The sequence below is a fragment of the Leptopilina boulardi genome, unplaced genomic scaffold (assembly GCF_019393585.1).
Source record: "Leptopilina boulardi isolate dan_hultmark-lab unplaced genomic scaffold, ZJU_Lbou_2.1 LbouV2_367, whole genome shotgun sequence".
Lineage (NCBI taxonomy): Eukaryota > Metazoa > Arthropoda > Insecta > Hymenoptera > Figitidae > Leptopilina > Leptopilina boulardi.
The window spans coordinates 1,861,760-1,888,425 of record NW_026137937.1 but is presented as its reverse complement, the minus strand read 5'-3'; the positions used below and the strand labels follow the sequence as shown (position 1 = coordinate 1,888,425).

Below are 26,666 nucleotides of genomic sequence, written 5' to 3'. Positions count from 1 at the left end.
CTAGTATTCACCTTCACCTTCAGGGGATTGTTCAACAAAATCTAAAGACGATATTGAAGGGAAAAAAAGAGGAATAAACAAAGGAAAAAATCTATATATATATATATATATGTATGTAAGGACGAAAAGATCACCCTAGAAGCTGTTCTTTTTGTCGGCACTGTCTAGACAGCGCAGAGGGGTCACAGAATCTAGAAGCTGGTTTGGGCCACGGTCGACGACCAAAACGTCGATTTACGAACATTGAATTTTTTAAAGATAAATTCGTAAACGATCATTATTGAAAAACTCACGCGCTGACCCCTTTGGTCATTATATTATCGTACACGTGCTCATCAAAAGGATTCCTGATGCAGCGGAACAAAAAGTGCACGAGGTTTCTACATGCTTTCGTCGACAATATATAATTATTTCATTCCTAAAGTATATCGTCAAGCTTTGCTTAAAATTTCCACGTGGATTCCAATTACTTTTTTTTTCTCTACATTTAGAAAAAAAAGATCATCTTTTTTTTACACACACACACACACACAAAATAATTGACACGTGGAACAACTGAAACATTCAAGAAATATTTTTTCCTCTAAATTGTTGATCATAAATGTTATCAACTTCACGGACTAAATTATACTTTCGTTTTCCCTAATTTAAGACAGAAAACAAGCTTTAAAAATCTGTTTGGTACAACGATGGCACGTGCTTTCGAATCAAACAAAAGTTCCTGACGATTATATTTGAAACACGATACTATACAAGGTCCATCAAGTTTAAAAGTGTGACTCACCAATATCAAATTACCGTCTGTAATTATATGAGATTCATAATCCAAAGTATTCCCAAACAAAAACAAAAGAAGAATAAAAACATCCAATGCTTATAAACATTATATGATCAAAAACTATTTTGCCGACCATGACTTTATATACATGCACACAAAGTGAGTGCACAAATCAAGGGTGGCTGTAAACTTGAACGTATAGTAAAAGAAGTTATTTTAGAACCGTATTTATAAGATGTGAAGCTGAGGTCACTTGCTCTTATTTGTGTGTGATGAATCAAGACGCACACAATTAAAACCTATAGTGGTTTCAAATATAATAATAATTAATGCTAAGATAATTCTTTATCAAGCAATGTTTTTGAATAAGACACAATGTTCAATAAATTGATCCCATAACCAAGTTGGTGGTCTTTTGCCTTGTGGAGTTCCCTTTTGCTGATCGTATTACTTGCACATCGCTCGGGTTATATCGTCTAAGAAGAAAGAGGGGGTAACGAACCTTTACATCCAATCCAGAGAAAATTACAATTTTTTGTCAAGATTATAAATTTTTTATAAGGCTCAAATTTCATGTGCCTGAAGTTCAAATGAACGAAATAAATTTTTTTGGTCTATAATTTTTTTAAAAATTACATACAGCAACGAAAAATAAAAAAGTATATTAAACATTTAATATTAATGTATTTTTGAATACAGAAAGCAATATTTTATAATAAAACTTGAAATTAAAAAAGTAGTAAATAAATTTTTCGTTCATTTAAACGTTCAGAACTTCAGGCACATCAAATTTCTATAAGAAAATCAAAGAAATGGTACCAGTTAAGGAAATCTTTTCAAATCGATAAACATATTCCAAAAACTTAAATAATCAAATGACGAAAATCAAAAATGCACTCAATTGTTATTGTCAGAACCTTTAAATTCGTAATTTACTGTTTCTATATAGATCTTTTCATAACCGTCGCCAACCTAATTGTACGTACAATGAAACTGATTTCAACGAATGAAAAGTTTTCAAACATAATAATTTCGAAACAGAACGTTATTTCTTTCTTGGTATCTATATCCTTCTCACTCTCTCAAATGATGAGAGTGCAGACAAATGACACGTGCACTGAAAGGCTAATTCATTTTTCACTTTATACGCACGTGTCAATTGCGAGGCATCATCAGCAATAAATTGATTATCAAAATATATTTCTCAAATGATAATAAATGTCCTCTCAATATTTTTCGTTAATCAAAAAATATCCATTTTGAAATGGAAACATTTTTTAAAATGAAAATGCCAGTAGCTTAATAGCTTGACATTGAACATGTGAATTATGGGACAACAATAAAAAGGTAACGGTAAATATGAGAATGACACAAGCCACGTTCTCTGCAACACTTTGGCTCGCGAGTTGCACACACAATAGACACAAAATGCTGAATTGTCCTCTATATATATGTATAGGTATATTATTAACAGACAGTCTAGTCGTGATAGTAACTCTAGATCTACACGTGGCCAGAATTAAAAAATGAGAATCTTTTGTATCATCCTTATATATACGATAACTCGACTTGGATACAGAAGTCAGATGCAAGAAGATGAGACTTAGACAGATAGATCTAGTTTCATTCTTCCTTGTCTTGCAAAAGAAAAATAATATCCTAGACTTTTTCAAGGATTATTTAAATTTAGCTTATTACTCTGTATTCAACACAATTTGCAGATAATATGTATTTTAACAAATAAATATGAATATTAAAATTAATAATAGAATGTCTGAAAATCACCTAATTTTTTGGCTGAAAATAAGTATAAGTCTTGGACTTAAAATCATGCCATGAAGGTTAAAATTCATTCAACATTCATTTTTACATAAACGGTTTCAGTGTAAAAAATAGGGATTTTGTTATGTGTGCACTGAAAAAAAATTATTTGATTCAAATAATCGGGTACTTGACTATTATCAAATAAATATTTACTAGAACCAAAATAATTTTTATTTGAATTAAGGAGGTTATAGGGATTGACTGAACTAATCAAAACAGAAACCATTATTTTATGATTTGACTTTCTCGGTCATGACAACTTTACTAGCAGTTGTTGTAACTAAACAGCGTTGAGTTCCGTTTAGTTCACGATACTCAACAGTGTTTTTGGCCTCACTCTCTTTTGAGTGAATGCTACGCTACTGCTTATGTTCCCCCACTTTTTATTGAGATATCAAAATGTCGGACGCTTCTTTCTCCAAACAGTACACTCTGTTTATGTTTTTATTTAATTTTTTTTATCTTATTTGAATAAATTTATATTGAAATTATTAGGAATTTATCAACAGTGTGCATTATTATTTATTTTTAGGGCCGGTTTCACCAACTATGGTTAAAAGTTAATCAGCGATTAAAGCCAATTTAACAGCTCATGATTGGTCGGTTAGGGATTTAATCGCTGATTAACTTTTAACCGGAGTTGATGAAACTGGCCCTTAATGAAACATGAAATATAATCAACACATTATAGGTTATCTTTGCTATGTTCAAAACAAAAGCAGCCATTTTAGATTTTTAACTGATTTAAAGGTTGGCACTATTGTATACTGAACATGTTACTGCTACTAGACGGCTGTTTAGTAAAGCCTACTCTTATTGGGATCTGAAATACTGCGATACGCCATCTGGTGAGAGCCTTGTTGTGGTGGCCATGTTTTCATTCCGTGTTTCTCTAACATATACAAAAGAAAGAGATAAAAAACCAAGATGGTTGTCACAAGAAGGCTCAGGGGTGGGTCAGTTTCGCGTGATTTCTGATCCCAATATTGGTCCGTCGAAAATTAACAATACTGTTTACACTGGAGTCTCCCAAGAGAGGACTTCTGAAGAGATGACTAAGTAGTGACGCGGCGCGGTAAGGAGTGAGGGGGGAAGAGATGGGCGGGATCAGAAAGAGGAACGTGAACTCAGGAGCGTTTGTTTTTAGTGTACCTTTCTCGCGTAGTGTTTTACATACGTAACAGAATGTATTCTGTTAAAAAAAACACATCTCTGTGATACGATATACGGCCCTGGAGTGTTTACAATTTTCGGCGTCAAGGACGAATTCCGTAGAGAGGTCCAAGACTCTTTCTGTCCTCTCTTCGGAGACTCTAGTGTAGTTACCACAAACGAACCGAGAGTCTTACTTACTATCCAGTTCTCTCCGTGCACTTTTTTAAACAGATATTTAATCATTAAATATCTGTTTTGTATTAAAAAAAGTTTCATCAATTTCCTAATGTTAATTATTTTGTGGTGAGTAAATAAGTATAAAAAAGTACTTAATTCCCATAAAACACAATGTTAATTGTTAAAGAACAAAAACGCTTATAACTTTTTTCACAAAAACCTAGAGGTCTGAAAAATTTAGCTACATAATTTTCAAACATTTATCTAATAGTGGACCAAGTTTCATTAAATTACTAATGTTAATTGTATTTCCGCTATAACCTCCTTAAATAAACTATATTTGGACCAATAATTTCTGTATTTGAAACAAACATCATTTATAACACAGCCACACAAAAAAAAAGTACCCGGGCCGGGGAATGAGACCACCATTTCTTGATGTATTTTGATGCGCTGAACACGAATCTGAAGTCCGTTTAGCTCCATCACGTCAGGATTTTGACATAACCTCAAAAAAAATAGCTGATTTTAAATGACAGGAGAAATTTTTTAAATAATGGCAGATTTGCTTAAATCTTGTTACTTGGGGGTTTTTGGGGTTGCTGATTACGAATTTAACGTCAGATTTATAAAATTCAAAATGGCGGATCCAATAAGGCGGACGAATTTTTAAAAAGTAGTTGGATTTTTACGAAAATTGGTATCTAGGGGTTTTGGGAGTCGCTGATTACAAATTTATCTTCAGATTATTCAAATTCCAAATGGCGAATCCAATATGGCGGACAAATTTTTAAAAAGTAGTTGGATTTTTACAAAAATTGGTATCAACTTGAATAACTAATTTAATAATAGTCGAAATATGCATTTTTAGTATAATATCAAATATCATTTGGAATAATTTATTTTTAAAGTCATTTTGAAACAGTTTTATGTTCTCAATTAGTAAGTTTTACTAATTTTATAGAAATCGCAGTAATTAGGGCATTAGTAGAAATTGATACACTTACCCTATAGTTAAGATTTTAATTAATTCAAATTTAGAGAGTATTTACCATCAATTTAATATCGAGACAATAAGAAATCACAATCAATAAATTGTTATAGTGCTTATGTAACAGAAATTTATCATCCATAAACAAAATCAAAAACCGGTGTTTTACATAACAGGAAATGAGGTTCAGTTGAATTGGACAAAGTGATATTATTTTAGACAGGGTGTTGTGATAATATTAAATTCAATTAATTTGTTATTAAGTAAATGATAAAGAGTACCTATAACCTTGATTTAACTCCTACGAAAATAAAAGATCGAATGATTCAGATAAAAGGTATTTTTTGTGGATGTCAATTTTAAAGAAATAACGATTGTATTCTGAATATTGACACTGAAAGAATTTACGGTGTGTATTAATGAAGACGCAATCATTACGTAAAAAAATCATTAAACATTACCGCATGGATATTAAGTGGCATGTTATTAAACGTAATTATTCAAACACATTGATACATATAGAGTTGAGGTTCAGGTAGAGCTAGATAGAATACTCTATACATTATGAAGGTTAAATTGTTCACATGTTTGTAAATAATCTTTTTCATGATCAGTTACAACGTCTTATATCTCTGTATAAAATTACGAATAAAAACGTGACTTTGAAATAAGAACTATTTTATATATGTACCTATATACATTCAGAGGGACGTTTTAAATAAGATTTGGATATCTTTTTGCAAAATTATTCTCACACTTGTGAATAAACACAGAAACTTTCACCACGATTTATACAAAATCAAAAAATAAAAACAATTAAAAATTGAAACTATTCATCGTAACTGTGAAAACATAACCTATAATTTATCGACTTATATATTCAAACTGTGACTTCAAAATCTATCTCTTTAAGAAATTCTGCACATTTTTCTTCCATAACTTTTTACTGAAAACGATGCTGAAATTTACAACGTTTATGATCAACAATTTTTAAAACAATATTTTTTTTGTGCATGAAAAATTCTATAAATTTTCGTTTATAAATTAATTAAAATAGTGAACAAACGAATAACAATGTCAATCGCAGTAAAGTAACTATTAGAAAACAGAACCATAGATAAATATTTGAAAAATTAACTTCCATTAACATGGTAGTCGATAAACTTAAAATTACTATACACGGAAAAAATTAATTCAGTATATTTTACAAAACTGTGACGGAGAAGCGGATACGAAACTTTTTACGAAACTGAGTGTTGTAAAATGTCACGAAATATTCAGGATAAACTACAGAAATTTCGTTGCTTATACTGAATATTTCTGGAGTTTATCCTGAATATTTCGTGACATTTTAAAATACTCAGTTTCGTAAAGAGCTGTATCCGCTACTCCGTGATATATCACGGAGAAAAAAATTATTGTGGTTACTAAAAAAAAGGTCTACACAACAATTCCGGATTGTCAATATAGAAACAGCAGTTCTATTTGTTTTTAGGACAAAAAAATTGTTAAAATGGAATTGTTATTAAAATTATTCGGATTGTTCGATGAACAAACAAAAATGTTTGATGAACAAAGAAAATTGTTATGGAACAGTTGAAATAACAAAACTAAATTGTTAAATCGGTAATACAATTTGTTGTATTGTGGCGTAGTGAAATGTTGTTTTCTAAGATTTTCAAATATTTATTTTAAGAAAATATTGTAATTTAGTTTTCCCAAAAACGCTTTCACTTTTATTACTCTTTGGCAGATGTTTTTAAGATTAGAGTTATAGTTTTATTACGGCGCGTCAGAGGTACCGTACGTATACAAAATTGCGGTACCCGGATTATCGCCCGGACGACAATTTACCTCATCTAGGTAAACAGTTACCTATGTAAAAATCGTTTACATTCTTTTCGAAAAACATCTCACCGCCTCCCACCAGAATCAAAATTGTTTTTGTACCTTCCAGGGTTTTTGCTACCCTTGGAAAAATCAGTACGGCTTGGGTTTTCTATTTGTAAACACATACTTTTTGCGTATGCGCATTACCCAAGCCTCGACGATAACCTTCAATTTAATAAAAGACTTTATTTTAGTTTAATACAAATTCGAGCACTCATTTATTTACTTCCCCTCAAATTGGTGACCCCGACGTGATTTTCTTTAGAGTCGGTGAGGTGAAGTGATACAGTGTTTTATTGAAATTAAGATTATTTTTTGTGTTATTCTTCGGTGATTGTCAAAATGCCAAACCAACCGGGCAACGGCACCAATGGTGAACCTGCACGAGTAGTGACTCAACACAGTTTGCGCGTACCCCAATTTTGGCCGCAGAAAATTGAATTATGGTTTAAATTGCTCGAAGTGCAGTTCACGACAGCAAAAATAACCGACGACGATATGATGTTCAACATTACGATTGCTCATATAGGCGAACAGTATATTGAGCAAATCGAAGATGTTGTTCTTAACCCCCCTGTGACCGAAAAATTTGATTTTTTAAAGGGCGAGTTAACCAAAAGATTGACGGAATCTGACAGTACGCGAGTGCGAAAATTAATGGAAAGTGAAGAGATGGGCGACCGAACGCCCTCGCAATTTTTCCGCGACTTTAAAAAATTAGCTCTTCCGTCAATCACAGATGAAGTGATTCTTGCAATCTGGCGTTCAAGATTGCCCGCGAGTATTCAGCGAGTTCTAGCTGCCTCCACGGAAACAAAGGCACAAGTTTTAACCGAAATGGCAGATCGTATGCATGAGGTTAAGTCAGGAACTGATCGAGTTGCGGCAATCTCGCAAGATTCGGAGTTAAGTGTTTTACGTGAAGAAATAAAACAGTTAAAACTTCAAATAAGTGCAGTGACAAGTGGCCGCAATCGTTCTCAATCGCGCGGTCGAAAACATGGGGCATCGAAAAGTCGTAGTGGTACGCCAGCGCCGGCCCGTTCTTCGGACGATGCTCGGGTTTGCTGGTACCATTGGCGATTTAAAGAAAAAGCAACCAAGTGTCGGCCGGAATGTCCTTTATGGAAATCGGGAAACGAGCTGAGCCGTGCGTAGAAGCGGCACATAACGACGGTTCAAATTCTCGCCGCATTTTTGTTACAGATCGACGTTCCAAAATTTCCTTTCTTGTTGACACTGGTGCTGATGTGTGCGTATATCCTCGAAAATTAGTGCGCGAAAATGTGAAAAAGGACAAATATGAACTTTTTGCAGCAAATGGCACAAATATCGCTACGTACGGCACCATCGCGTTGGATCTCGATCTCGCACTGCGACGTAGTTTCAAGTGGATATTTATAATAGCCGATATCAATAAGCCAATAATAGGGATAGATTTTCTATCTCACTACGGTTTATTAGTCGATCCTCGAAATACGCGTATAATTGACTCTATTACAAATTTTACGACTCAAGCACGGTTACTAGACGTGGAAATCGCGACAATTAAAACAGTTTGTGAAAATTCGAGGTACCATCGCCTTCTCGCAAAATACCCAGATATTACTCGCCCACCAGTTTTCGGAAAAGAAAGAGTGAAACATAATGTTCAACACCACATCAAAACAACTCCTGGACCACCTGTTTTCAGCCGACCTCGTCGATTAGCTCCCGACCGTTTAAAAAAGGCAAAATCTGATTTCGACGTATTGGTACAACAGGGAACTCTTCGTCCTTCCGACGCAGATTGGGCATCTCCGTTACACTTGGTTCCGAAAAAAGACGGTTCTTTACGACCTTGTGGCGATTATCGAGGTGTCAATGCCCGAACTGTACCCGACAGGTATTCTCCACCACATATTGAAGACTTCTCACAACATCTTTACAACAAAAAGGTATTTTCAAAACTAGATTTAATTAGGGCTTATCATCAAATCCCGGTTGCACCTGAGGATATTAAAAAAACCGCGATTACTACTCCTTTCGGCTTATTTGAAGCCACAAACATGATGTTCGGATTGCGTAATGCGGCTCAAACTTGCCAAAGATTTGTTGACGAAATAACTCGCGGTTTAGATTTTGTTTTTGCCTATATTGACGATTTTTTAATAGCATCAGAAAATGAGGAGCAACATTACGAGCATCTGAACATTTTGTTTAAAAGGTTGAATAAATACGGCGTTGTAATTAATCCCGCGAAGTGTGTTTTCGGTGTGAATGAAATTACTTTCTTAGGTTATACTGTAGACTCTCACGGAATAAAACCTTTAACCGAGCGCGTCGAAGCAATTAAAAATTTTCCACAACCTGAAAACGTCAAGCAGGTTAGAAGATTTTTAGGAATGATAAATTTTTATCGACGTTTCATACCGAAGGCGGCCGAAATTATACAACCTCTTAATAATTTATTAAAAGGTTCAAAAAAGGGGAGCGACAAAATAAACTGGGAAATTGAAGAAAAAAATGCTTTTCTCGCGTCAAAAACAGCGTTGGCAAATGCCACGATGTTGGCCCATCCCGCGCCAGGCGCACCGATAAGTATCGCAGTCGATGCGTCCGATTATGCAATGGGAGCTGTTTTACAACAATTTGTAGACAACTCGTGGGAACCATTAGCGTTTTATACAAAAAATTTAAACTCGGCGCAAAGAAAATATAGCGCGTATGATCGCGAACTTCTATCAATGTATTCGTCTGTCAAACGTTTCAGCTATGCTGTCGAAGGTAGAAATTTTGTTATTTTTACTGACCACAAACCTCTAACATTTGCTTTCAATAAAAATCTCGATAAATGCTCACCGCGACAGTTTCGCCACCTTGACTATATAGGACAGTTTACAACGGACATACGTCACATTAAAGGACAGGAAAACTATGTCGCAGATGCCTTGTCGCGAATAGAAATTATTACTCAGACAGTTGATCATAAATCACTAGAGTCCGCTCAAAAAGAGGATAAAGAATTACGCGAAATATTAGAATCTAATAATAATTCTTTACAATTGAAAAAGGTAAATTTTCAGGTTTTTGACGCTACCCTGTACTGTGACGTCACGCGAGAGACTGTTCGACCTTACGTTCCTGAATCTTTAAGACGCGATATTTTCAAATCATTGCATGAATTATCTCATCCGGGAATAAAGGCTACACAAAAACTTTTATGTGCACGTTTTGTATGGCCCTCAATAAATAAAGATTCGAGGAAATGGGCTCGAGAATGTATAGCATGTCAACGATGCAAAATTACTAGACACGTTTCATCACCCGTTGGTAATTTTGAAAAATTAGCAGGTCGTTTCGAACACGTCCATATAGATTTGATTACAATGCCATTCTCGCAAGGTTACCGCTATTGTTTAACTTGCGTCGACAGATTCTCGCGTTGGCCAGAAGCAATTCCCATTGTAGATATGGAAGCGGCTACTGTGGCATCAGCATTTCTTTACGTATGGATTTCGCGTTTCGGGGTGCCATTAAGAATTACGTCAGATCAGGGACGGCAATTTGAATCCGATTTGTTTAAAGAACTCTGCAGGTTGTTAGGGAGTAAACAAATTCGAACGACGGCATACCATCCGGCTTCAAACGGATTGGTAGAAAGATTCCACCGACAATTAAAAACCGCGATTAAATGTCACAATTCAGATAATTGGGTCGAAATTTTACCAATTGTTTTGTTAGGTATTAGGACGTCTATGAAAGACGATTTAAATTCAACGGCAGCAGAAATGTTATATGGTACAGGTATACGCCTACCTGGAGAATTCTTTGTACCAAATAATTCAGAGCCAACTTCTCAATTTGTAAAGCGCTTAAAGCGATCAATCGAAAATGTAAAACCGAGTCCGGTAGTTCGACATGGTACAAAGAAAACATTTATTTTTAAAGAATTAAAAACAACAGAATATGTATTTCTACGTCACGACGCTGTAAGAGGTCTCTCTCAGCCACCTTACGATGGTCCTTACAAAGTCATTGAGCGCAATGATAAAACTTTTGTAATCGAAATTAATAATAAACATGTCAGAGTTTCCATCGATCGACTTAAACCTGCATTTTTAGTTTCGGACAATAATGATATAAATGTCAATAATCAGGACGACGACGAAGAACAAATTACTGTAGAAACGAACATACAGATAAATGTAGACAATAGAAACGAAGCGAATAAAGAAAACGATAATAATGTAAACAATAATCATCGTCAAACACGTTCAGGTAGAACAGTTAAATTTCCTAATAGATTTCAGGCAGGATTTAATTAAATATGTATAAATTTTAACGACGGATTGTTTTATGTGTGAGTATATATATATTTTCTTTTTTGTAATATTATAGACAGCATATATATTCTTCTTTAGGATTTAAGTTTATATGTATGCACGAATGACTTTAAATAATTAAAATTTTCTGTAAACTTAGAAAATTTTATAATATCGTTACCACTGGTGAGGGGGTACTGTGGCGTAGTGAAATGTTGTTTTCTAAGATTTTCAAATATTTATTTTAAGAAAATATTGTAATTTAGTTTTCCCAAAAACGCTTTCACTTTTATTACTCTTTGGCAGATGTTTTTAAGATTAGAGTTATAGTTTTATTACGGCGCGTCAGAGGTACCGTACGTATACAAAATTGCGGTACCCGGATTATCGCCCGGACGACAATTTACCTCATCTAGGTAAACAGTTACCTATGTAAAAATCGTTTACATTCTTTTCGAAAAACATCTCACCGCCTCCCACCAGAATCAAAATTGTTTTTGTACCTTCCAGGGTTTTTGCTACCCTTGGAAAAATCAGTACGGCTTGGGTTTTCTATTTGTAAACACATACTTTTTGCGTATGCGCATTACCCAAGCCTCGACGATAACCTTCAATTTAATAAAAGACTTTATTTTAGTTTAATACAAATTCGAGCACTCATTTATTTACTTCCCCTCAGTATTAACAAAGCTTTAATCGGTCTAATACAATTTGTTCAGTTTCTTCGCCTTCTAAAATAATCGATAGCCGATATCCGTAGGTCATATCACCAGTTTCATTTGCATTAAAATCCGTGGAACATGCAGCTTCTGAATCAAATTTTTTGACCTGAAACCAAAAAATTATTTTGAGTTGAAATTTGTTGTTAAATAATATTTAATATACAGTTTGTATTTTTTAAGGTGAGGTTATGTTCAATAGTAACCGAGTATAACTTACCGATAAACGATGATATTGTCTCTTCATCCATTCACCACACTTGCAATAGATTTCTCACTTTAACCGGATTCATTATTTAACAGCCCTTTGTCATTTTAAAAAAAAAATTAATAATAAAAGCAAAAGTGGCACATGTGCCAGAAGCAAACCACGTGACATGGAACAATAAACTTGTCAGCTGAACAAATCCGGATTGTTCCATCAGCAATCGATAGAGAGTTGGCTTCTGCAACTGTACGGAATTGCAAACTTAACAAAAAATTCGTATTGTTGTTAAAACAACATACGTTTGTATTGACAACAATACGAATTGTAATATTAACATTTCGAATTATAATATCAACAAATCTATGGACAACAATCCAAAAATTATTTGCACAGCAATCCCATTTTTCTCCGTGGAAATCTCACTGATTCAAATTTAGAGAAAACACGAAGCTGAAGTACGCAACGTTTATGATAAATGATTTTTTAAGAAATAATTTTTTAAAATAAAAATTCTATAATTTTTTGCCTAAAAAATATTTTTTAATAATTTGTTGATTAATAAAAACTACAAGAAATATGTTTTAGGCAAAAAAAATTATAGAATTTTCCATTTTTTTAATTAATTTCTTTAAAAATCGTTTATCATAAACGTTGCGTACTTCATCTTCGTGAGAAAACTGAATATAAAGATTTTACATACAAAAAAAATGAAATCAAAAAGTCTTAAATATAAATTATATCTGAAAATACAAAAAAACAGTAAGATTTCTTATATAGTTGATATTAATGACGTAATACGTGAGTTGTATCTACGCAGATATAAAATTACCACGAAACTCATAGTTTATGCCAAATGAATGTGTTGATTTTTTAAAGGATTGACGTCAGAAGTGAAAATAGTTTTTTTTCCAAATATTATTTAAATATCAATAATATATAAAAAAAAATTTTTTTAACTTTTTAAATTAGTAACAAAGCTAAATAAAAATAATTCACTTGAAAATTGGTAAAATATATAGACAATTTTCAATGACGGAATTAATTAAAATAATGAAGAATAATTAAAATATATTATCAAAGTGTATAAAATTTTTGTGAATTACTGTGGTATTGAAAATGTTATAAAAATTTTTTAAATATTAATAAAGAAAGTAGAATAATAATTGATGATGATATTAATGATAATAATTTTCATAGATATTAATGATAATATAATGAATAATTAATTCGAATCCACTTCAATTACTTTTATGGCTTCTTAATAGACTCTATATACTTGACGTTATTAAATATTTTAGCAGCTAATGGTCATTCAAAAAAAGGATTACAATTTCGAGGGGGTAACCAATACTACATAAAATTTTACACGTTTTTGGTTAGAGATCATTGACCTCGCTTCAAATATAGATATTTTACTTAGAATAACCTTGAAGCTAGAATCGGAAATATCTCATCAAAAAAAAAATGGTCGAAATTGTTGGCAGATAAAATTCTTATTTTTAAATAGAAATAAGAACAAAGATAAAAGAAAAACTATGTAAAGTATATAAGAAAATAAATTCAAACTCTAATCTAAAATGATTTTTAACATATATTCTGTTGATAACGAATCATCACAAATTGTCAATTTATTAATAAGTTATTAAATAATCGCCAGTTAACAAAAAAAAATCTAATCCATTTTCGATAAAAAGTAACATTTATGTTATTAATAAAAAACGATAATATCAATCTTAACTATTAAAATCATCTGATATCAATTGTTGGTAAATAATAATCGATATTTATCTATTAGTCAATTGTAATCGAAACTCATCGTCAGCAAATGTAAGGATGTAATCATTTGTTTTGATTAATATTTCATTCAGCAATAATTCTTTTCGATGACTACATTACATCAATAAAACATATCATATAACATCAATAATATAGCTAAATACTGAATTCGCATAGAAAAAAATTTTTCCAAGAATCTTTACACTCATACGTTTCCTGAAAGTTGACAGTAAGCCACTGTTCATTCACGTGATACGATCAATTTAAAAAAAAATTACATTAAATTGTAAGATTTGAAATGATATAATAGACATGGTTCATGGTTTCTATTATAAAAAAATATTTCTATATATAAAAAAAGAAATATTCTGTAAAAAAAATTCTAAGGGTGTTTTCTTTCAAAACTAGGTGAATGCACACGCTCAGTTCACATCTCGATGTAAAAAGATCGATAGAGCTCAAAATTAAGTGTGGCAAACTCTTTAATTTTTGTTTTTTTGAAAAATTGATCACATAAATTTTTTTTTTGTATTTTGCATATTACATTATCACGCAATTATTATTTATCTTATATTTGTACATAGTTGAATTTAATTTACAAATTATGCAATAAATTAGTTCAGTAAAAAAAATAATGCAAAAAAAGCGTAACGTAAGGTAAGAACTATCCCCCTTTAACCTATCAGTCTCGTAATGTATTATGTGCGCGACCTCTTTTATCAAAATTAGTAAAATTTAGAAAAAAAGTAACATATTTTTAAAACGAAAAAGATATAAACAAATTTAATAAAAGTTTAACATATTTCAATTAAATTAATATATCAATATTTAAATATTTATTTAATACTGTATCATTAGTATACTACATATATGTATATATTGAATGTCAATTTTTCAAAGAGCGCCAATACAAATTGTTCTGCTTCAATTTATTATATTTGTGTATGAATAACCTCGAATATTCTGGCTTCCTTCGATCGAGAATGAAAGTTTGCCTGATTGAGCTCGGGGATGAAATACCTAGGACAAGCCAAAGCCATCTTTTCCCGCTTCAAAATGAAAATAGGCCAATGAGTTTCGTTGCACTGAATAAAAACAGAGCAGGTCAACGACGAACCAACAAACGCCTACATTTACACATTCTTTTCAATGCAAAAAAGAAAAAAAAATCAAAACAATAGCAAAATAAAAATTTACATTTTTAACACTCTTTAACAATCAAAAAAATATTATATACCTAACCAACAAACAAAAAAAAAACATTGTTTTTATACACAGTCAAAAGAATGCAAAAACAATATTTTTAAAACAGGAGAAAGCGATGAGCTTGACTCTGCATCCTTTGTGTTTAACATGGGCCATTCTTTGACGACTGGCAGGCAGATGGGAAAAAATCCTTACCACAGACAAGCCTTTATACCGTCAGCATGTATAATGCAAAGGTTTCAATGCGTGCAAGTAATGTATAGCATGCATGCACTTGCTAGAACAATTTCATGTCATGTCTGGCGCCTATCATCGTCAAGGAAAAGAAACAGGAGCCAAACAAAAGAAATGTCAGACAAATCGGGAGTTGAGAATGGGAAGGACATCGAAAGTTTCCCGGGATGGGAATCTATATGGGCGTGAAAGTTGGAGGGAGTTGGTATCAAGAGTCACCGGATGTTGAGTTGCTAGAAGTGGAGCGGTGAAACTGTCAAAAGATGGTTGAAATAGCTAACCGATAGCGTAAAAGAACACAAAGAACCCTCTACCTTGAATTCGCGAAGAGGGAGAGATGATATATATTGGTCGAAATGGGTTCGTCGCCCTCCCAAGACCCTTAACTTACTAATGTGTCCCTAAACAGAGATATATATCTTGCAATTATCGGCAAGTTGTTTTTTAACATTTCTACATCTAGAAATACATTTCTATATATTGTATCTTTCACTTGTTTAGATAGCGAATTATTTATAAATTAATAAAATAATGTAACTCACCAGAATCGCCATACACATTGAATACGGGGCGTTCGTTATTGAGACGAGAATCCAAAGATGACAATTCACTGAACACTCGCGTACGTCCGCACGCAAAAGAAGCTTGGAGCAACTGGATAAAATTCCAAATTCTGGCAAAAAGCGCCAATGACGCGTAGCGGCGAAATTTGGAACTAATTTCGAAACTGCGTGTGCGCCTTGATAATTAGCGCGAAAATTCAAATGCTGAATTTCTCAACCTAATAAAAATAATTAGAAAATTAGTATTAATAAATAATTACAATAAATATGTATGAATAATTATTAAATTAATTAAACAAATAATCGATTATAGATAGTGAATTTTAAATTAATAAAATATATATTTTTTTTTTAATAAAGTTTTTTCTTCTAACGAAATTATTATTTTTTAAATGACATTTATATAAAAAAGAATAAATTCGACGAAGTCAATATTAACAGTTTTTAAAGGTTTATTCATTGTAAATACATTTTTGTTCGTGCTTAGCTCTCAAGACAAAAAAATAAAGCCAAACAATATCTGCTTTAAAATGTTCAATAATGCTTTTCTATAAGCTAAAGAGCATTTTTCTATTTGTTTCATGTGCCATAAACAATAGTACAGATAATATAATATTATTAATTTTCAAAAATGTTGAATAATAATTTTTTAATTGAAGCTTATTATAAAATTTGTAATAACTAATTTAATAAAAAAAATTTTAATTATTTTACAATAGTAAAATAGAATTTTGTTAAATAAAAAATTAGGATCTTGATAATTGATATGAGTGATAAAAACATTTACCGAAAATACAGTACTGATTGCAGTCGCACAAGATCATTTATCGTGTAAACATGAAAACGCATTAACTTTTAATATACATAATATTCTTTACTTCTTAAAATATAATTTTCTTATATTATTACTTGCGTTACGCAAATACCAATTTTTTTTTTATATTTACACTCTTGTAATTGAATCTCGTGAATTATCTTAATTTTTTTTCTTTTGGTAACTTTAAGGCCTGTTGAAATTTCATTTTAGACAAGTACATTGTTAAAATGGAGTTACAATTTTTGGTGAGCAATTTTTTTTTTTTATTTCATTTTGCACAATATCTGAATACTTCAATGAATTGTTTTTTGTTTCAAACAATTTACACCTTTTTTTTGTTATTTCGTTTTATAATCTATCAGAAATCGAAGATTCTAATAAAAAAAAAAAAATAATAAATTCCGTAATTTGTTTAATTACCTTCCAAACTGTAATTTAAATTATATTATTATTTCCAATATAGTTTTCGATTAAAGTATTTATTCTTTTAAAACGTTTTTTCTTTATACTATTTCATCCTTCTTTTTACTTTTTTTCATTAAAATTTGTTTCGTTTAAAAATGTTACCAATTTTTCAAGCATTAAAAATTATCGCAGATAATTAAGAAAAATCGTTTAAGAAAAATTTTCTTAAAATTAAGAGAAATAATTAATTAATATATTATTATAAAATTAAAATAATTTTTATGTGAAATGTTAACAACAATTCACTGAGATAAGTTTCGTAATTTTCTCTATACGATATCGACGATATCGACAGTAATATTATACAAAGGTTATTTTTTCTTAATATGGTCCCTACAAAAAATAGGTTACATCTATAAGCGATTTACAGTTCATTGATAATTTTGTATATCAATAATATTACACGTCTATTTCTATATTTAATACTTTTCACAATTTTTTTTTTTCACTATACCATTTTCGTTTCTTTTTCCTCTTGAAAAAGGAATGTTACAATAATTTTTTTAGTCGATTATGAATAAAAATAAATTTCTTAATTATAATCTACCAGCATTTTTACAATAAAAAAAAAGTTGTAAATACAACACAAAGAACCTATAATAATTCCGTTATATTTAAAGATTTTTTTCTTTTTATTTTCACGAGAAAACACAAATTTCTTCATGAATAATTAAGTAACGACAAAATAAAAAGTAATTTAAAAAAAAGAAAAATCCAAAACATTTTTTTCTAAAAATTTTGAAATTTCACTGATGATCATGATGACAAAAAATCACATAAAAATAAATTTATTCTACAAAATTTATCAATTTTTTACAACGTGTAAGTCATTTTACTTTCAAGTTTTCCATTTCATTCAATTTAAACAAAACAAAAGTCTCACAGAAACTTTGATTTTTCATAATAATAATAATAATAAAACTTATACAATTGCATTATTAACTAGTTATGTACATACAATGTCTTAAATAATATCGATCTTACTCGATACTATTTTTAGAAGAAAAAAAAACATCTCAGTGAGTTCATTAACAAAATTAGTCTAATTTAAAGTAATGAAATTACTAAAAAAAAAATTTAACAATTGTGTAATATTTTCTTTTTCAAACTGAAAATCAATTCAGCAAAAACTAGTTTATTTATATTTTTCTAAAACAAATGCGCCAATTAAAAAATTAAATATTTTCATTTTCCAAGTAACCAGCACTAAGATTCAAAAAATATTTAACAACAATAATTCACTTGAAATCACTTGAATAATAACAAATTATTATTGTGAACTCACAGAGAAGTTTTTTAAGATTTCAAGTTTACATTTGTTTTTTCCGTTACTTATTTATAATTTTTTTTTTTCATTACTTTTTATCATAAATTTCACAAACTGCTTTAAATTCTATCGTCTCAAGCGTATTTATCACAATATAAACCTGCGAGGTACGTACGTTCGAGTGCAAAATATATTAAAAGAAATTATTAGATCCGCAAAAATCTATTGACGATTGAATTTAAAGTCTAGAAAGATAATAATGGACAGTATTTACTTTTTTTCTTAATAATTCTAAAATTTTGCTTGAGAATTTGATAAATTGACAGCGTAAGGCCAAGTAAGCTGCTAAAGAAATAGAATATTTATTTGAATTTGAAGGTCCTCAGATGTGATACGAGAAGTGTGTCCTAGAAATATTTTATACACTTTTTTTTGTTACTTCAGATATGTTTTTAAAGGTCATTTATTAGGCTTTTCTTGAGATGTGAGATAATTTTAAAATAAACTTTTCGTTTCAAGGCAGATTAGGTAAATGACTAATGAAAATTTTCATTTCGTTTCTAATACATAAATAAAGTGTCTTAAATTTCTAAAGACAAAACGTACCTGAGTGAGATATTAAATGTATCTTTTCGAATAAAGATTATAAAGTTAAATAGATTTAATGAAATATTGTAATTAATCTGATCAATTTTTTTTTCTAATAAAAAATCTTCATCCGTGAGAGTCAATTGACAAAAGTTAATATTGGGAAAATTTTATTTAAAATCAAAATTATTATTTTCTATTCTTCTAATAAAGTAAGCTAAAAAAATATAAAATAAATCAGTAAAATAATATATAGAAATTATAAAATAGATAAAAAATTTTAAAATATAAAAATGAAAAAAAATGTTAAAACATTAATGTAGGTAAATATTTTTAAAAACATTTTTCCTAGAAAAACATGTAAAACTAATATAAATAAAAGATAAAATTATTCTAATTCCAAATATTAATCATTGTCAGTGACTATCACAAATGCCTTAGGTATAACTACATTTTAGGACATTATTGACTCGCAATCGATGAAATCATTTGATAACAAGTGAAAATACAGGTTTTCGTTGCATGGAAGTATTTTTCTTTTTTATGCAATATTTAAAAATTTTTCGAATCTAAAATTTTTCAAGAAGTTGATTATTTTTTCTTTCAAAGAAAATTAAAAATTATTTCAAAAACAAACGATACATTTCATTTGTTTCTTTTTTTATAATCAATGCAAAAAAAAAATATGCTTCGAATTCTTGTTATAGTATGTTACCTATTCATATCACTACGAATATTTCTCTCTCCAACACTAATTACTATATTGACTAATCATTTCCAGAAATGTTAATCTATGTTTAAAAAATTATTTAACTGTGACTTACGCTCTACTATTTGTGTCGATCAATAATTTGTTACTATATTATTAGTCCATTTATCATTAAATTTTAAATTTATCTAGTCTTATATTTCTTAAGGCAGGCTTTTTTAAATATTTACAAATTCACGTTCACTTTTCTTTTCACTAAAAAAGAAATCATTCGCCTCAAAAAAAAGAGATCGCTTGAAAACTGTATAATGATATACTATTTATAGCAAAAAAAAAAGAAGAGAAATCTTCAATTTGAAGTAATTTCAATTTGACAAAAATTTTCACAACTTGAAAATTTAATTTTAATATCTACTTTAACGAATCAATATTATTAAATTCTAACTAAATCTGATTCGTTTTCTTTTTTTTTTGGTCACATTCAAACGTTTATCAGTGATAAATTATTTGACGAAAAAATTTATTGTACATAAAAGTGAGAAAAAAATAGTCTAAGGCACAAAAAATAATATGATTAGTACAACTTCAATTCTAGTTATATAGAAAGAAATAATTTACCACAAATAAAACAATTTGAAATGACTGATATATTGAAAATAGAATCTAGAGTAAAATAATCATTAAACAAGGAAATCGCGATTCTCGTTTGTATTTGATAAGGGTACCGTTTCACCATCAAGATCTTCGGGGGCCAAAAGTGCCTGCCTTGTATCCGAGATTTCCAAATCATTTTTTGAGCGACCTGAGGATTCAGTTTCCTCAAGATTCGTTGACTTTGTAGGCTCCGTGGGAGATGAAATTGATGATTGCGTAGGATTTTCAGTGCTCGGCGAACTGTTTTCTACGTCTGTTTGATGTGGTTTTTCTTCAAATACTAGAAACAAAAGAAAAAAATTATCTTAAAACTATTTTAATTATTTTATTGAGTTTTTTTTCTAATTTTTCAAATTCTATTTTTATAATCTATAAAAATAAATAAAAAATATATAAGTCCAATACAACTTAATTAACAATAATTTTTAATTGATTATAATTATAATGACTTACGTTTGTCGAGACTAATTATAGAGCCGACTAATTCATTGACTGTTAAAGATGGTGGCATATCCTCCATGTGCTTTCTTCTTCTTACGAGCCACCAATCAATTAAAAATAGTGCAAGAGCGAGAATTTTTATTCCAGCGCAAAGTCCAACGTACCTAAATTAAAATAAAACAATAATTTATTAAAAAGTTAAAAGGAAATTTGTCACATAAATTGAAATAAAATAATAATTACTTGTATCTAAATTGCTCGATATCATAGAGAAGGCATCGTCCGCCTTTTTCTCCACAAGTACTTTTCCATAGCAAGCACGTTGAATCTATTAAATTTCCAAAAAGAATGGGAGCTGGTATATAACCAAAAAGTCTAAAAATTACAAATTGCATTCCCAAGGCAAATGATCTTTCTTCCTCAGAAACCGAACTGCAAAGATCAAATCAAATTATTATCAAATTTATTGCTATAAAATATGATTTAGTATTTATTTTTATTTTCTATTTCTATAAAATCATCTCAATAAAAAAATCCGAAAGGCCTTACCGTAAAACTATCATTAATAGAGGCATTTGCGTTACTGCGACAACAAACGTCATAAAAAATAAGAGTATAAGAAACGGAAATATTGTCCGACAAGGGGAAGTACATGGTCCTGCAGTTGCAACAGGAACTACAGTAACTTCAGCAAATTCAGGAGCAACTGGCGGAACAATTGATAAATTGCTGTGAATACCTGTAGAAAAAATATTTCCATAAAAATTGATGAAAATTATCCATTTTCAATGATTTCTAAGAATTCTAATTATTTTTTTTTTATATTTATTTGCAATTTTCTTAATCTTGATTTAAAAAAAAAAAAAAAAAAAAATACTTACATGCGCAATTAGTGAAATTCGATTTAGAACTGAAAGCAGTACAACCAGCATGACAAGGACTAAAATATGTAAGACCATTATTTCCACAAACAGGTTCAACGTCGGTCATACGACATTCGCAACCAAAATTGCAGGCGGCAGTGAGATTAACTTGAAATGGTTCAAGACCTTTCGTACTGCTATTGTAATATGGAATTGTCGTGCCGGCCATTTTGACATTATCGCAACCAAGGAAAAATAATAATCCATAACAAGTCAGGCAAATAATGTTGGAGACTAGAACAAATTGCACGGCGCCCTTTGGCCTTAACTCAAGTCGTTTTAGTAGACAGCCTCCGATAAAGATGCCAATGCATGCTCCTGGTATCGCGATTGAACCCGTAAAGACACTCGCTTGGCTCTTGCCCAAACTAAATTGCGTTTCCAAGTACTTGGGCAAAAATACAACGAATCCTGAAACAATCACTAACTCCATGCAAGCGCCTAAACACGTCACAATATAAACTGGATTGCACAAAAGTCTCCACATACTTCGTGGAATGTCTGAAATAAAAAAAATTATTTTCAAATCACAATTACATTTAATAAAAACAAAAAATACAATTTTTTTTTTATTAATTTAATTTGTCAAATTGTTAATTCACCTTTGATATCTTTTCCATAAGCAGTGTCATTTGTGTCAATTGGTTTTTTTATTTCTTTGGTGGTTTCTTTCTCCTTAATCGGCGGTGGTTTACTCTTTTCGATAATTCGAATTTTTTCTTTCTCACGTTGCAATGTTTTTGGGAAGCTGAAGAATGGAATAGCAGTTATAATGAGAAGTAAACCGCAGAGTAAAAATCCTCCCCACCACATTCCTACCCATCGATGATCTCCTGGATCTGTAGGTAAATAAATTCATTATTTATAGCATTAGAAGAAAATAAGTAAAAAAAAAAAAGAAAAAATTTACCAATGCTTATGATATTTCCTGCGAAAGAATCCATGTGATAGGAGAGAAGGAAAGCTCCAAGAAGGAAGCCAAGAACTGGACCAAACGCTGCCATACTGTAGACGCAGCCTAAAACAAATAATTATTTTCATAATTTAATTATTTCCATTTTAAATTTAATTATAAATGCAGAACTTTAATTAAGAAAAAAGAAATTTACCAATGTACAGGGAAGCACTGTCTTGACTGACATGATCGTCTATGTACGTTGTACCTAGAGTAAAAAGAGGTGAACCTCCACATCCTAATAAAAGTTGAGCAAGCACAAAAAGTAAAACAGGGCCAAATGTCGACGGAGTTCCTTGAATGCAATTATCACCCCTTAAATTGTTATGCGGTGCTAAGGGTGGTGACGCGAGACCAGTTGAAAGACGACCTAAAAAATGGAAAAATAATTTTTAGATTGATGTAAATAAAATTTTTTGAAGAAATTTTTATTTCACTTAAATAATTTTTTAATTATATACTACAATCGTACAAGAAAATTTAAAAGGTTCAAAGAAATTCTATATTTTTGATTAAACACTTTTTTGTTAAAAAAATTAATATTAAAAAAAAAAATTCAATTATCTTTGTCCTATAATTATAGTTGTAAACATTTACTTTCGATAATTCAAAGGAGAAAAAAATAGTTTTTCAAATATACCTAATCCCATATCTTGCTCACGCAGCGAAACTCCACGGCAAATATTGTCTGAATTGGAGGCATTGGAAGTGGTTGTGAGGTTTGGTTCAGCTGTAAAATGCGGAATGACAAAAACCATTGAACCTAATCCTGTTATTACGGCACCTGAAAGAAGAGAGAATATTTTTTAAATAATATTTAGAAAAATATATTGATAAGAAACACAATTTGTCAGATTATAATTTATTCAACGTTTGTGACACATTTCAGGAAATGTAATTTCTAAAGATTCTAAAAGGTAATTTTTTAAACATCATAATGTCAATATCAAAAAAGTACATAATTTATCGTTATGTTCAATTTATAATTAAATATACATGCATTTGAAAAGTAATAATTTTTAATATTAAAATGCAATATTTTAATTGTTCTTACCGATTGCTATCCAAACGGGAATGTGTCTTCGACTACCAAGATAACTGACAAAAATAACAGTAATAACATTTCCTATTTCATAAAAGCTTGCTATGAGACCCGAAAGACTGGATGGGATCTCAAATCTCTTCTCGATCGTTGTGATCACAGAATTAATGTACCCTGAGCTAAGTGCTTGTTGTAAAGTAACAAGGAACGACAACAAAAATACAAAGACCTGAAATAGAAAAAAAAATCACACATCAATAAAGTGAAAAGAAAAAAAAAAAAAAAGTTTTTCAATATCTCTCGCAATTTTTATAATAATTTATTAAAAAGAAAAGTAATCAAAAACTTTCCGGGGTAAATGAATAGTCAATATATATGTATACTTTATTTACACACACGTGAATTTCAGCAAACTGCACGTGCGATGTAAACTATTTAATATTCATAGGAAAAGTAGCATGTGAATATAAAGTACTTTAAAATACAAGTATACATATAGATAAAACAGAAAACTGATTAATGGACAATAATATTAGTATTTGTTCTTTTATGTTAAGTGTATTTTTTTGCATTAAACATCGATCTTCTCTGTACAGAAAATCATTTTTCCATTAACATAATAAAATAGAACAAAAATGAAAAAAAAATTTATTAGCCTTTTTTACAATTTTAGTTATTAATTTAAAGGCATACAATTCTTATATTCTGGAAAACACTTTTTTCAATTATTATTATTATTTAGAAACTTTATTATTAAGTGAAACAAAAATTATTATTATTATTAAAATATCCAAAATTTTTTGCAATTTTTTCTTTCCTTCAAAAAATTAATAAATGATTTTTGACTGAAAACCAGATTTTGAAATCTAAAATTAGAATAGAAAAAATATTTCTAAGGTCAATTCTATGAACCAAAAAAATTTATACAAAAAAAAACAAATCTGTATCATAATTAATATAATAAGGATAATAAAGAAATTTTTAATATAATATTTTCTGTCATTCAAACAGACTGCAACTTCGTTAACGTCAAATTAAAATAGAAATAAAAAAAAGCAAAATGAAACATTATCGATTGATGTTTCAAAGTGGTCTTATAAAAGTAAAATTGAAATGTATTTTCGAGACATCAAAATTCAACACTTGCAATTTTCCAGGCGTTATATTGTTCGATAATAATGATGGATTAATATATATATGTCGACACACGTGGCTTATTGCATAAAATGAAACCGAACAAAAATTTGATTACGAACCTTAATACTTGCAAAATTTTGAATGAAGGCCGGTCTACAAGTTAGAATTCCACAGTCCTTTGAATCCGGACTGACAGGAGGTGTTTGCGGTTTTTCCTTTTCAGTCCTGAAAAATATGAGAATTTGACATAAAATCGTTAATAATTAACTTTCCATTACAATAATTAACAACATTTTCAACTAAAAAATGTTGATATGATAAAAAAAAAGGAAAATATCTTCTAATTAGAAATTGAATAATTTATTTTAAAAAAATTTTATATTACAAAAAATAATTATAAAATTGAAAAAAATAATTATTTGAAAAATTTACATTAAAAATAATTTTGTCGGGATAAAAATGTGTTTTCTCATTTTTTTTGTGATGAAAAAATTTTTTATAATTAAAAAAAAAACTTCCAATTTGATAGTAGTTTTTTTTTTTTATTAAAATAACAAGTCTATTATATTAGAGAGAAATCTTCTTAGTAAAAGAAGCTTTTAAAAATTAATTTACCTGTCTATCATGGAAGCACTTGGATTCCTGCTATGACATTTGATGACAAAGTCTCTGGAAAAGTGCAAAATAAAATGAAATGATGAGGTGAAATAAAAAATTTCTTCTATATATATATATACAGGGTGTTCAAAAAGTATGAAAAATTGAAAATATCTCGAAAAGTACGCATTTTCGTGATTCTTCGCTTTTCACTATTTGGTCCCGGGCCCAATGTTTTGGGTTCAAAAATGTGGATCTTTTTATTGGGAACATTTTTGACAAAAATGAGTAAATTTCACGATATTTGCAAGTTTCTCTACTTTTTTGAACACCCTGTATATATAAAAGTCTATATATAAGAATAATTTAGATGGAAAATAACATTTTTTTTTCTCCGCAAGTTTGAAAAACGTAATAAAAAGGAATTGCAACGACAGCGATTAAAACCCTCTGGGAATAAACGTGTAGTCTTATGCATTTTAATATTTTCCCAAGCCACAATTTATCAAATCTCTCTCGTGCAACTAGAATTTTCTTTGTTCACAAATCATCAAGGAAATAATTTTTTTTTCTTCAATTGACGTTGATTTTTATATATAACAATAAAAATCGCAACATTTTATAAAATAGAATAAAAATTTTCGATTTTAGAAAATTTATTTTTCAATTATTTTGATTTTTATCTCATGAATAAATAACTAAAATAAATTAATTTATAATTGTTAAATGTATAATACTTTCTCTATGTTTTATTAAAAAAAAATACTTGTTTCGATTTATTTATATTTTTTTATTGGACAAAACAAACAATTGTAGTGAATGTGTATTAGTCAGAAAATTTCTATGATACGTTTATAAATCGTGCCATGGCCACCATGAGATTACTTTCTACCCGCGGATAGACCTCCATTACTTTAGCAAACCATGTTGAGCATTTAATCATGAGAAAATTAAATACTGTGATTTTTCGCAAGCAAAAGAAGTAATAATTCTCTTTCATAATTTTTCATTCGTTAATCATTCTATAGTTTCAAGGTTTCGATAATATTAAATGAAATTTAATTCATAAATTATATTATAAGGAATAGATGCAATTCTTTCTTTGTTTGTACTGAAAAATGCGAAAAAAAAATGTCTAGTAAAAGAATTTTAAATTCAATTCATCTCTTTCTTGGTAACATGTACTTTTCCTCGAAAGAATGTTTTACTTTCATAAGATTGTCTTCGGCTATATTTAAAAATTACT

The 26,666-nt window shown here is 29.8% G+C and overlaps 2 protein-coding genes across 2 annotated transcripts in view; both read right to left on the bottom strand.

The window, feature by feature from the left end:
- LOC127287051 (PRL-1 phosphatase) overlaps positions 1–15,946 on the bottom strand; it is a 50,363-nt gene extending 34,417 nt beyond the window's left edge. Inside the window, exon 1 of the mRNA XM_051313770.1 lies at positions 15,805–15,946. The gene's annotated coding sequence lies outside the window, so the exon portion shown is untranslated. The remainder of the gene's footprint in view (positions 1–15,804) is intronic.
- A 313-nt stretch (positions 15,947–16,259) lies between these two features.
- The window catches only part of LOC127287076 (solute carrier organic anion transporter family member 3A1), a 36,324-nt gene continuing 25,917 nt past the window's right edge, over positions 16,260–26,666 (bottom strand). Inside the window, exons 4-15 of the mRNA XM_051313803.1 lie at positions 25,439–25,492; positions 24,943–25,048; positions 23,699–23,915; positions 23,285–23,428; positions 22,799–23,014; positions 22,600–22,707; positions 22,292–22,528; positions 21,648–22,190; positions 21,316–21,505; positions 21,010–21,198; positions 20,779–20,930; positions 16,260–20,605 (exon numbers count right to left, since the gene is read on the bottom strand). Coding sequence (XP_051169760.1) covers positions 20,352–20,605; positions 20,779–20,930; positions 21,010–21,198; positions 21,316–21,505; positions 21,648–22,190; positions 22,292–22,528; positions 22,600–22,707; positions 22,799–23,014; positions 23,285–23,428; positions 23,699–23,915; positions 24,943–25,048; positions 25,439–25,492 — 2,410 coding nt within the window. The 3' untranslated portion in view covers positions 16,260–20,351. The remainder of the gene's footprint in view (positions 20,606–20,778; positions 20,931–21,009; positions 21,199–21,315; positions 21,506–21,647; positions 22,191–22,291; positions 22,529–22,599; positions 22,708–22,798; positions 23,015–23,284; positions 23,429–23,698; positions 23,916–24,942; positions 25,049–25,438; positions 25,493–26,666) is intronic.